This window comes from Scardinius erythrophthalmus, assembly GCF_964197995.2.
Source record: "Scardinius erythrophthalmus genome assembly, chromosome: 9".
Classification (NCBI taxonomy): domain Eukaryota; kingdom Metazoa; phylum Chordata; class Actinopteri; order Cypriniformes; family Leuciscidae; genus Scardinius; species Scardinius erythrophthalmus.
This window is the reverse complement of record NC_138229.1, coordinates 30,974,998-30,987,129: the sequence shown is the minus strand read 5'-3', so window position 1 is coordinate 30,987,129 and position 12,132 is coordinate 30,974,998. Positions and strand designations below refer to the sequence as shown.

The 12,132-nt window shown below is 38.6% G+C and overlaps 1 protein-coding gene across 8 annotated transcripts; it reads right to left on the bottom strand.

Moving 5' to 3' along the window:
• Positions 1 to 1,009: 1,009 nt before the first annotated feature.
• On the bottom strand, positions 1,010 to 10,786 carry fubp1 (far upstream element (FUSE) binding protein 1). 8 transcript variants are annotated; one of them, XM_081375448.1, is made up of 19 exons: positions 10,526 to 10,786; positions 9,859 to 9,952; positions 8,380 to 8,415; positions 8,232 to 8,268; positions 8,064 to 8,110; positions 7,881 to 7,952; positions 7,727 to 7,784; positions 7,470 to 7,632; positions 6,085 to 6,183; positions 5,861 to 5,989; positions 5,650 to 5,752; positions 5,320 to 5,562; positions 5,037 to 5,197; positions 4,657 to 4,802; positions 4,470 to 4,546; positions 4,227 to 4,352; positions 2,074 to 2,148; positions 1,651 to 1,808; positions 1,010 to 1,361 (listed from the first exon to the last, which is right to left on the bottom strand). In XM_081375448.1, exons 1-19 carry the CDS (start codon positions 10,616 to 10,618, stop codon positions 1,353 to 1,355), a joined length of 1,926 nt encoding a protein of 641 aa, XP_081231574.1. In that variant the 5' UTR covers positions 10,619 to 10,786; the 3' UTR covers positions 1,010 to 1,352. The 8 variants fall into 8 exon arrangements, with proteins under 8 accessions (XP_081231574.1, XP_081231576.1, XP_081231570.1 ...); XM_081375450.1 differs by having other exon boundaries at positions 2,074 to 2,133; positions 10,526 to 10,691; XM_081375444.1 differs by having other exon boundaries at positions 7,881 to 8,110; positions 10,526 to 10,682.
• Positions 10,787 to 12,132: the final 1,346 nt, after the last annotated feature.

Below are 12,132 nucleotides of genomic sequence, written 5' to 3'. Positions count from 1 at the left end.
TTATCTTGAATGCATGTAAAATCAAAATTACAGCCCTGACATACTTACCCAAAAAGGGCAACATTTAGATATTTAAATACATTGCGCTTCAGTAAGTCAAAGACAATGCATTGACAGCATAACAAATTGGGCCGCAAAGTCATGTACATTTTGTACTTACAGTGGAGAGCTCATTTCACTGGTGTGGAAGGCCAGAGTCTCCAAAAACCTACAGGCCTATATTGGAAAAATGCTAACAAACAATGGGTAGATAAAAAAGTAGTCCACGTTCGCATTTGAGCTTTTTTTAATCGTATCAAAACGGTTTAGAAATGCCAGCAATATTGATATAAATATATACACAATTGGTGGATTTTAGACATTTAAAAATATATGATGGGGACAAGTAATTTAGCAAGGCATGACTGTTGATCAGAACACTTGACCTGCCCTGTAAAAAAGCAGCAAACTTGAACAAACTAAAAATACTTGCAACATGATTGCAGTCACAATATATAAGGAACAGTTTATGTAAAGACGCATACTTGCTTACCGCCTTCCTAATCTTGCCTGTGAGGGAGGAAATGTCTCTCATTAACAGTGCACACTACCTCAACAAACCAGGTGAAATGCAGTACAAGAATGAGCAACACTACAGCACTGAAGAGTTATTGAATTAATCACATACCTTGCCAACACCAAGCCACTTTGCCTTAGATAACCTGCCTACACCTACATCCACAGCAATGACCAGTACAAAAAACAAAAAACAGCCATAGCCTTCCATTTGTCAAATGATCATTGATACTCTTAGTTGTGACTTTAAAATAGACCAGGAATCAAACTTAATATCAGGGGTAATGTAGACAGTTGAAGAGAAAAAAAAAAAAAAAAAAAAAAAAAAAAAAAAGGAGCAACATTTTCTTTCTGTAAATTTGCATACAAGACCCCCCCTACCCCGTCCCATTGAAAACAGGAAATGAAATTTTCACAAAACATTGCCCAATTTTGCACCCCACTTACCAACACAGGAGGTTTCATTGTTTTATTGCAAAACACAACAGGCATATCATATTAAAACTGAGATGATTTACATGGAAATTTCTATAGATTAGTCTCAAAACTACATGAGATACAGGAGATACAGGAGCTGGAATGACCAATATTACCCGACTAAAAACAAACCGTTCATTTACAAGAGTGGCAAAACAAAAAGGAAAAAATATATATATACTTGACTTTGGAGCCGGTCTGCGATCTAGCATAAACACTCAAACCAATGAAATTAAGATCTTCATCATGGCGTCTGCATCCAAACATTTAACAAAGGTTTTTTTCTGACAATGTAGCATTTACTTTATGTCCACTTCACATTACTGGCCCTGTGCAGAAGAAATACATAAGAAATACACAACATGTTAAGAGCAGAAACATTTATGCAACACCCTCCCAAAATAAAAAAAATAAATAAAAGAAAATAGATAAAAGAAGCCTGTTTGAGGAGGAAAGTGTTTGGTTAAGTGTTGTATCGATGACTCATCTGGAAACCTGCTGACCCTGTGGAAGCAAATGTTAGAAGAAAAAAAAAAAAAAAAAGGTGGGGGGGAACAAAAACAGTACACATGCACATCTGAAGAGAGCAAAAGGCAAAGTGTTTTAGTGGGAGTGTACCTGCTGAGCCTGGGGTGCAGCTCCCATCGCCTGAGGGGCGCCTTGGCCGTAGTACGCTGCCTGTTGGCGGTAGTACTCTGCCCACGCCGCACTGTAATCCGGCTGACCTCCCGGCTGAGACGTCGCCGCTGCTGCCGCCGCCTGAGGAGCAGCTTGACCTGAGATTGAACAAAACGCAAAGCATTAAAGAGAGAACAACAACAATAAATCACCAATTAGTACATGGTTAAAGCAAAATAAGTCCTGACAATGTCTGTAAGTGGGGGAACGACCCCGGCAACACGACCTCCGATAGCCGGGACAGAAACCCACAACTTTACTCTAGGGCAGCCGAGTCCACAGCAGCTCTACTGCAGAGGACTGTGAAAGAGTTGCAGCTGCCCAAAACTTTTAGAAATCCATGCATGTACGCTCATGTCTCACCTTGTTTCTTATAGTACTCTTCCCATGCCTTTGTGTAGTCCTGTTGCGGTTGTCCTTGACCTGAAGACACAAGATCTAAAAGACGTTAATCACGTGTCTACACAGAACAATCACATATTACTGAATTATCTACTGACAATTCTGTTCAAAACATGCAACTAGACTACAAGTCTACCACCAAATTTATCAGACAAAAAACAAATATTTTACTAACATTATAATAACGGTTCAATTAAAACATGAATTGAAGATTAAGGCTTTCAAATTTCAGCAATTTCAAACTTAATATTTATAAGTAGGGCTGGGCGATATGGGCAAAAAAAAATGACATTATCAATAATTATCACGATAAATGTCAAACCTTTATTTCTTTTAAATTCAAAAGGCAGATTTTTACTCCCGAGTGAAAAGTTGTCAAAACCAGAAAGTTAATTGTGGTTTTAAACTACTTTTTATTCTCAGAACATGCCAAACAGGTGAACAGTTAACAAATCGGAGGTAGAATATTCCAAGCATTTATAATAACATTTTTTTTACATCAAAATATGCACAAGTTAACTTACAAGTTAGTCCTTAAAAAATACCTCTAAAAACGCTCTTATTTTCTGCATGTTCTAACGGGTGATAGTTTGTGTTGCCCGACTTTGACAATGCGCATCTTCGCCACAGTTTGCAGTGCAGGCTGCAATATTAATAACAGTACGTTTTGTCTTCTAGAAATGCACATTTGTCAGTAGCAGTAGCTCAAGTTGGGATGCAGATGTAATTTTGTTAAAATTAACCATTGGTCATCCATATTATTCATTTAGATCATGATGACCATAGGTAAAACCACATATAGCACCTTACCACCATGGTAAATACCACAGTTACATTTTATGAAAAACACATTTTAACTATAAATACAAATGCACAAATGCTATAATTTAATGACAACAATCATATTCAATGACTCCTTTAATACATGTCTATATGAATATACCACATTTCTGCCACAATACCATGTGGATACCTGGAGCACTGGAAGTTTTCCCAGTGGGCCAGCCAGTTAGTGTAAATCCATGGTAAATGATGATGATGATCTGTAGATTGAAAAGCCTAACTGGATCGGTCATGGCACAATTTTTCTTGTGTTTCTCAGCGCTGTTTCATCTGGTTTAAACTAGTTTAAAATCACAGAGACATTCGTGTTCTTCAATGAATTCGAGCGCTTCTCCCAGCACTGTTTAGTGCTCGAGAACGATCCGAGAGTAAACGAATCATCTGCTCTAGTAAGAACGCCCTGCACTGCCGTTTAAGCAGAGCAAATAAATGAGGCGTGATTTGAATGAATAGAGTCGTTTAGTTCCGCTTTTGGCACATAAACATTATATCAAACTTTCCTTATAATTGTATTCGAGAAATTGTATCGCGATAATTATTGTTATTGCCCAGCTCTATTTATAAGTGCAACGGCATTGAAATACAGTAATAACAGGCACAAATTTGGAAATGTAGATATTTATCCATTGTAGGCATATACGAAAATGAGAAGTACAATCTCATTCATGGTTGTCAATGTGTTAATCCTATTCTACCTGTTGAAGACACTACAGCTCCTCATTCTGAACAGCAGGGTTTGAGACCAATATTTCTGTGGACAAGCACCAAAAACAAAATTCTCACGCCACTAATTTCCCTCGCAAGACTCCACAAGTAAAAAAGGACAGATTGGCTATTCAAGCCCTGCTGCTACTTAACCTGCTCTCTCAAAGAAAATAACCTGAAGCTACAAAATATTTATACCCAATTTCTTGTAATATTCCTCCCAGGCCTTGGTGTAATCTGACTGTCCACTTTGAACTGGAGCTTGTGGGTCACCTGTTAAAAATGGTACAATGAGAAATTGACAACCATTCTTTCAAAGGCTGCAGAAAGTCCTCCACCTGGCTAGGTGACGCACTTTGCACAAACAGGTTGAGTGTCTCAGAAACTGCCCTGTCCATGAGTGCTAGTCGAAAAAGGCCACCCCAGATCAACGGATAAAGACCATAAAAAAAAACAAAAAACATTGTACTGTGCAGTGATGGCTACACTGAAAGCCTACTAAGTGCTACTGTAGGTCTACAGTAAAGGGACGGTGGCGTTTTTGTGGAGTGCAGGTAAAAAAGTACCTTGTCCATTGGACTGGGTTGTGCCTGGGGCTGCTGAGGTGGGTGTCATGGGGCCCTGGGGCTGCTGCTGGTACTGAGAATAATAGGCTGCCCATGCAGCAGCATTAGCATCAGCTGCTGCTTTATCTGGAGAACAAACAACCGCTTAGCCAATTTCATTTTTCCTCCTACTAGCAATGAGGAAAAGAACTTGAGTAATATTACTCTGAACCAACCCTAATTTGCACAAATGTGGGCACTTACTGGGATCTGGCTGCCCTTGCTGCCAGTGGGGGTATCCGTTGCCCCAGCCTTGAGGCTGGTATGGTGCTGGAGGACCACTGAGGAAAAAAATAAGATGCACTAAGTTAATCTCAAATTGAATTGACTCCTTAAGAAAAAATTGAAACACTAACAATGTGCTAAACATCATGAAGCAGAAATTTCTTACTGTGGTCCAGGAGGGCCCTGGCCATAGGGCCCAGGGTTGTATGGGCCCATGGGAGCAGGAGGTCCTTGTGGACCAGGGGGGCCATGAGAAGGACCTCCGTGGGGCCCAGGAGGACCATGAGGGCCACCCATAGGGCTAACTGGACCCTATAATAAAACAAAAACATTTTAGTGCCAGTATGAAATCAAAATTGACCATTCTAATTGTTTTACAGAATGTTGTAGTACTTAATATGCCCTCAATCTTTAATCAAAAACATTAACCTTCCCTCACCCTCAAAAAGTCTGTTCTCTTAATAACTTTAATCCAGAAATAAACTGTGTCTGAGCAGCACTTCATGTTCACCCAAAAAATTTAGTTAGGAAACCAAGGCACTCAACTCCAATTTTTTCCTCAACCAGTTGCCTGGCGTAATCAATCTGTTGGGGTGATCCACGGACTGTGAAGATCTTTATATTAGGGTCTGAATTAGGTGGAGGGTTTCTTTGTAATTCTATCCTGGCTCCGGACTGCTGGCTGATGCTCTTAATTGTTTCACCCCCTAGAGAGAGAGAGAGAGAGAGAGAGAGAGAGAAAACAAAAAAAAGTTAATTCATTTACCCAATTAACAACATAAAATTGCATATCCTTTCAAAGGTAAAGTAATTATCAGCAACAACTAACCTTTGCCAATAATGAGGCCGGTCTTCATGGAAGGCACAGTGAAAGTGAATTCTTGCAGGCCTCCAGGAGGGCCGCCCATGTTCCAGTTTCCCTGCCCACGGCCTCTCCCTCTGCCCCCACCGTGACCAGGGGGGCCCCCTGCCTGCACACTTCTCAGTAGGTCAGTAATTATATCTGCTGCGTGCTGAGCCCTGTCTGGAGGCCCCATGATCTGAGCGATCCTCTCTGGTGTAGTGCCATCATCTAAAGCAAAGGACAGGAATTTGTGTCAAAGATCTGAATCCAATTTAGTTTTTGCTTTTACAATGAAGTGCATATAAACTTATTCACCTGGTTTGAACTGAATCCTCACACCAGTATCATTTTGAATCTTCTTGATCATTTCACCATTCCTGCCAATCACAATTCCCACTGCAAACCTTGGCACAGGGACCTAAAGCAACAGCAAAAGAGTTTCAATAGTCAATTGCCTTTCAAAATTTTAATGTATAAATTCACAAAGTGTCAAAATATTAGGTTCATCTCATCAAACAGTACTTACATCCAGACCACCTTCTCCTCCTCCACCACCACCACTACCACCACCACCTCCAGCTCTAGAACCATATTCTCCTCTCTGTTCCCGGAAACCCTGATCTCTGATCAGATCCATCACCATGTCTTTAGCTTGCTGTACAGACCAAGACATGCCATTTCAAAATAGATATATTATCCATAATTTAGTATAATTACGATGTAGCAATACAAATGCCTTAATGTACTCACCTGAACTTTAAAAGGATCGCCGGAGATCCTGAGCGGTTTATCAGCACCTGTGTTTTGGGGTCCATCTTGAATCATGACCATTTTGACTCCAGCACGTTCCTGTTAAACAAATTTTGAACAATTACATTTTACATTTATTCATTTAGCAGATGCTTTTATCCAAAGAGACTCACAAACGGGGAACGCAAGCGATTCATCTTAAAGAGGCAATAAACACAAAGCACTTAAAGGGGTCATATAATGGTACATGCACTTTTACAAGTTGATTGCACTGAAATGTGTGTTGGCAGTGCCTGTACACAACCATCATAAAATGATAAAAATCCATCCAGTGTTTTTTTTTTAATCTTCTTATATGTTTCCCCCTCTCCTGAATCAAGCTGTTCGGTTTTGTGACGTCACAAAATCGACGCCCCTCCCACAATGCCAACAGGTGCGTTCATTGCTGATAGCTGGAGCACTGAGTAGAATGGCGTCTAAGCGATTGTGGCGTTCTTGGGTGTAATAACGAACACAGCAGTCATTTTGATGTTCCTAAATCCGTACAGCTGAAGACGCAGTGGCTGAGTTTGTTTTCGAAGGGAATTCCCCGCGATCAACGTCAATGCTTTCATGTTTGCGCGAATCATTTCACCAGACTGCTTTACAAACGAGGATCAGTATAAAGCTGGTTTTGCTAAGAAGCTGCTCCTGAAAAAAGCTGCACCTCCAGAAGAAGTGAGTGAGTGTAACATTTTATTAACCTTTATATTAATCTTTATATTAATCTTTGCAAATCGCTTGCTGCACGCTTCACGATGAATGCGGCTATTTTTACACTCAGGGTACATTACAGCATGTTTTCTATGTATGACGTTCTCAATATAATTCATAATCCCATGTTTATAATAAACAACGCGTTATGGTTATTGTGTTAAATTGTGTCACAACAGTGTAATCACAGAACAGTGGGGCGGGGTGAGCAAAGAAAAAAAATCATTTAAAGACACATGCACTCAAACGGCGTGCTGAAAACAGAGCTGTTTTTGAGCAGGTAAAATTAGTGTTTTCTTACAATACTAATGAGAATTTTTAATTAAAGTATATTACAAACTTTTAATTTAGACCCTAAAGAATCATATTAGCTTGTACAAAAATTACATTATATGACCCCTTTAACAATCAACTTGTTTCTGACATTATTCAGAATAGTACAAGCTAGGGAGGGATTAAAGTATAGTGAGAGCATTCAGTTCAGGATCAGTTAAATTAGTAATTACATGTCTGGAAAACATGTAAAGAGATTAAAGTCTTTATGGTCCCAAGTCAGAGAATAAGTAGGAATTCCAAACCAGATTTAACTGAACACGAAATAAACCAGTCTGCTAAACATCTGTGAACCTTACCTGTAACTGTTTGATTGTTTCTCCTCCCTTTCCAATGACCAGACCCGCTTTGGAGGCTGGGACCATAATCTCCTGAACAGACATCCCTGGTCCATCATTGTGGTGAAATGCAGGAGACGGTCTGCCTTTCTCTACAATCTCTGAGAGTAACCTCTTTGCACCCCTATTATGGAAAATGGACATTTGTTTTCACCCACTTCTAAAACACCATACCCATTTTAACCATGAAATGGTTTTAAACGTGTAAAGATACTCACTGAATAGCATCAGGTGAGCCTGTTAATGTCACTGATCTCTCAGGCATGCCACCACTGTCTGTTGGGTAGAGTGCAGAATAAGAGTATTTTCATTTACGCTTCAAAGAGCCTCAGACTCAGATACACAATGTCAGGGCACGGCATTTTGACTCACCAGGAGCAATCTGTATTTTGCAGCCTGAGTCCTGCTGGATTCTTGAAATCTGTTCTCCTCCTCTTCCAATGACTGCAGATGAGTGATTAATTAACACTGGATTATTGATGAGATTTAAATGAAAGTCCTCCAAAGCCTCTAGTCGTGGATATGAATTCGGAAAAAACGAATCGGACAACTTACTGAAGCCGACCATGCCATCTGGAACCTTGTACTCTTCTGATATAGACCTACATAAAGACACGTTATTAGAAGAAATATGCAAAGCAGAAATGTACTTAATGTTTTTTTTTAAATGCATTAATATTTGAAATATATTTGCATTAAATACTTTGTTTAAAAGAAATGTACCTTGGGCCACCCATGCCTCCCATTACAGATGAAAAAGCTGGAGCAAATAAAAGCATGAACTTATGAGATGACCAAACAACATAGCCACATCTTTGTTAAACACATTTTTAATAGTTAATCAGTTCAATGTGGAACAATCGATGCTTACGATCACTTGGTGGAACCTTCTTGGTTTCTGGTTGATCTAAAGAGGACAAAAAGACCAAGTTAACCATATGATCAGCCGCTTACAGCAAACAATCCATAAGAAAAACCTTTAACCCTCTGATAGTCATTTTAGGCAGAACATTTGTTAGATTTTGAGAATTAAAAAAAAAAAAATCTGCTTAATTGGAATGGCATGAAACTTGGTGACTTGTCAAAAAAATAAAAAAATAAATTGACATGATTCGAAAAGGCTTTTTTTTTGCATAAGTGTTTCCACCACCCGGTTTAGCCTTCTCCTTGAATTGTGGTGAGTTTTTTGTTCTGTTTTGTGTGTCTTGTGTTTGCAGGGTGGAGTTGAGTGACAGGTGCTGTGGATTACCAGCGTTTAACAGACTGATAATACGACGCTCCTTTTTCCAGTTTGGTCCTGGGCTTGAGGCCTTTTGTTTTATTTGTTTTTCTTGTAATTCTTTTAAGTTTAATATCTTTTATAATTAATGTGGTTATACTTTTTTAATTTTACTTTAATAAACATGTACTTTTTGGATTAATTTAAAAAGAGAAAGCCCTTTTGGGGTTACAAATCAGGCTTTGAAAAAAAAAAGTCTTTACATATACAAATACAGAACCTATTAAATGTGATTGTATTACTAAATGTGATTGTATTTTTTTTTTTTTTATATATATGAAGTAACTGTTCTCATCCACTAGGGATTGCACAGCCCTGTATGTATATGTACATGTGTTTTAGGAAACACATACAGTGGTAGAGACTGAGCAGTAGTGAATGTGCACATTTTATCCAACATAGGAACATGGTTCGCTTGCTGTATCATCAATTGCCATTCTCACGACTAGCATGGAAAATGTAATTCTTTTTTCAGCTTTCCAGTATAGAAGCAAAACAGTGAAAACCAAAATGTGGCTTTGTAATTTTATTTCTAGATTTATTTTATAGTTATACAGATTTAAAATTTCCAAACTGCCTAAAAGAGTAGGCCTAAGCGTTCACACCACAAATAAGGTAGGAAAACACGTCTGGAAAAGTTATTTGAAGCAGCATGAAGATGCCATCCAAGCACCCTTTGTGTTTGAAGTTTTTTATAACTCTTTCAACAATAAACTTTGTTTCAAAGCATTTTTACAGAAAGCCTTGCTTGGACGCTCGACTTAGTGCCTGAATGTACAGTCCTCAAAAATAATTAATATAAAAATTACGCGATTTTTGCTAAATTTGCCGAGTTTAAAGCATAAATAGTATAACGTTTTTATTGTTTTATGAAAATATGAACATGTGGCATGACTTAAAGTTTTGGCTAGGCTCAAAATATAAAATATAGCACATTCATTTAGGCTAATTAAAAAAGTCACAGCCATAATCAGTTCCCCAGGATCTTAAGATCACAAGTCAATAATAATGTGCTTTACACTGACCAATATGCTCAACAATAAAGCCGCAACATGGCTCCTGTGAACTTACCTCCATCTTCAAGGGGTCTCTTCTGTCCTCCATAACCAAACTCATTGGAGGATGGAGAGGGTGGTATACCATCACCTCCTATTTTTGCCGCTATCTAAAAAGATATTGTGAATTACAAAGTTAAAGGGTTTTCGATTATTCTGTATAATCACAACAAACCTGTAACAGTACGAGGCCTATCTGAGTCTCTACGGTTCTCCTGAACAAAACTAGTTCGACTCAGCAGCAACAACAAAAAAGTTTAGCTTTTTCTATACATTAGCAGAAACTTCGCTTATTTAGCTTATAAAATGGCTAAACCGAAACCATCTACGGAATCTATTAGAGGCCATGCTATATCCAATGGCCTAATTCCACCCTTAAGTGCCAGTTTGTTTGTGTGTAAATTACAGCTCACGTAAATATCTAATAATGTGGAGCTAAAACTATTTGTTTTCCTTTTAATCTGTACTATAAGACACAAGTATTATTTGCAACACGACATTCTGCTTCCGCTAAACCTCGAAATAAGGAAGTAAATGATTAAAAAAAAACGCTAAACTGAAACCTCTTTGTTGCAACGCATCAAGGCCTCACATTAGCAAACGAGCTCGCTAGGCTTCATTTTGTTTTTTACGCGGAAAGCTTGAAGATACTAAATCTTTTCAGACTCTTTCGAAGTACTCACTTGTCTGGCCCTCTGAAGGGCGTCTTTAAAAGCATCGTTCATCCCTGCACCGGAGTTTGAGGACGGCGGAGCCACGTTAGAATAGTCGGCCATGTCTGCAGGAACAGTCTTCTCGAGCTGAAGGAAGATGGCCGTCACGCACGAGAGTGATGAAGAGAACTGACTGCAGCCGCCTCGACCCTGATCCAACTTCCGGTTGGCACGCTACAGCGGAAATGGAATAAAAGCCCCTTCTTCCTTCCAAAACGTAGCTGCTACCGTGGCTCCGAATGTTGTTTCTACCAAAATATCATATTTATTACTATAGTTATCATATATGACAACTTAAAAATGGGATTAAATGATGTTCACTACACTCACATTAGATATCGTCTTCTAGAAAACTGACACAACACCACCATGGCTGCCTATTAATTATCACAGGACTACTTGGCTCTCGCATCTCCCAAAAGTTTCTTTTTTGTTTGTTTGTTTGGTTTCCTGATTCCATTTTAATGGTTTAATTAAATCGTTATAACCAATTATTTAAAATGTAATGATTTAAGCAAAACTTTATTCAAAGGTTAAACCAAACTTTTATTTTGACGGGTTGCCGTGTAGATCTTTGAGTCTCTCTGTGTTTTATGATATGACGATAGTTTTTCTCAAATGAAGTTAAAATGCTGCTGAAGTGCCTCGCAGAGCGGCTGTGTTGATGAAGTGCATTAATGTCCTCATATAGGCTGAGAACATCGCAAGCATCATGCGTGCCTCAGTGTGTGCGTGTGGTAAATGAAACAGCGCGTCTGTGCCATTCATTCACAGAGACACGCAGAACATGCATGATTGCTATTTAAATACTCTTTATGCGGTTTAATATTGACAGACACTGGTCTATATCGCAATTTTATTTAAGTTTACTGATCTACTTTTCATCTAAAGGTAACAAAGTAAGTTAACCACCGGAAGTGCAAGTACACTGCTGATGGCAAAGCCGTTTTAACATTTAATCCTTAAAGCCTAACGTTACTAGACTAGTACCTATTTTTATGCTACACTAGTACTTATTTTTTAGATACTAACAGAGAATTTCTAATAGGAAGACGGGCTCTGATACTAATATCTTTTAAAATGTGGGGAAAAAAGTAAAAAAAATCAAATTTTTCTATACTTTCTATACTTATTAGCAGGGTTGGGGAGTAACGGAATACATGTAACGGCGTTATGTAATCAGGATACAAAAATCCAGTAACTGTAATCCGTTACAGTTACGTCAAAAAACGTAGTAATCAGATTATAGTTACATTTTGAAAAAAGGGGGAATACTTTCAGGATTACAATGGTTTCATTTAAAACTAAATAAGTATTTTGGCATAATAACACTATATTAAGCGCTGCTTGATTATACAGTAGTTCCTGGTTCTGTTGCCAGTAATGACTCACGTGTGCCACGCGCTGGTGCATGCGCAAATAACAGCTGTCTACAATCTCCTCAGACGCAGATTGAATCACTGCTGCTAGTAGAAACGATGCTGCCTGCGGGTAAAATCGCTTTTAATTAATGGAAATTCCGCTGCTATTTTGTAGAAACTAGGAGAGTAGCCTTTTTAGTACCCAAAATGTCCTTT

What these genes read in the sequence shown, in the direction of transcription:
- fubp1 (XM_081375443.1), bottom strand. Translation starts at nt 10,618, where the DNA reads ATGGCCGACTATTCTAACGTGGCTCCGCCGTCCTCAAACTCCGGTGCA. An exon ending in GAAGGTTCCACCAAGTGATC is followed by an intron (nt 8,269 to 8,379) that starts GTAAGCATCGAT and finishes TATTTGCTCCAG; the next exon opens with CTTTTTCATCTGTAATGGGA. An exon ending in CAGGGCCCTCCTGGACCACA is followed by an intron (nt 4,547 to 4,656) that starts GTAAGAAATTTC and finishes TTTTTTCCTCAG; the next exon opens with TGGTCCTCCAGCACCATACC.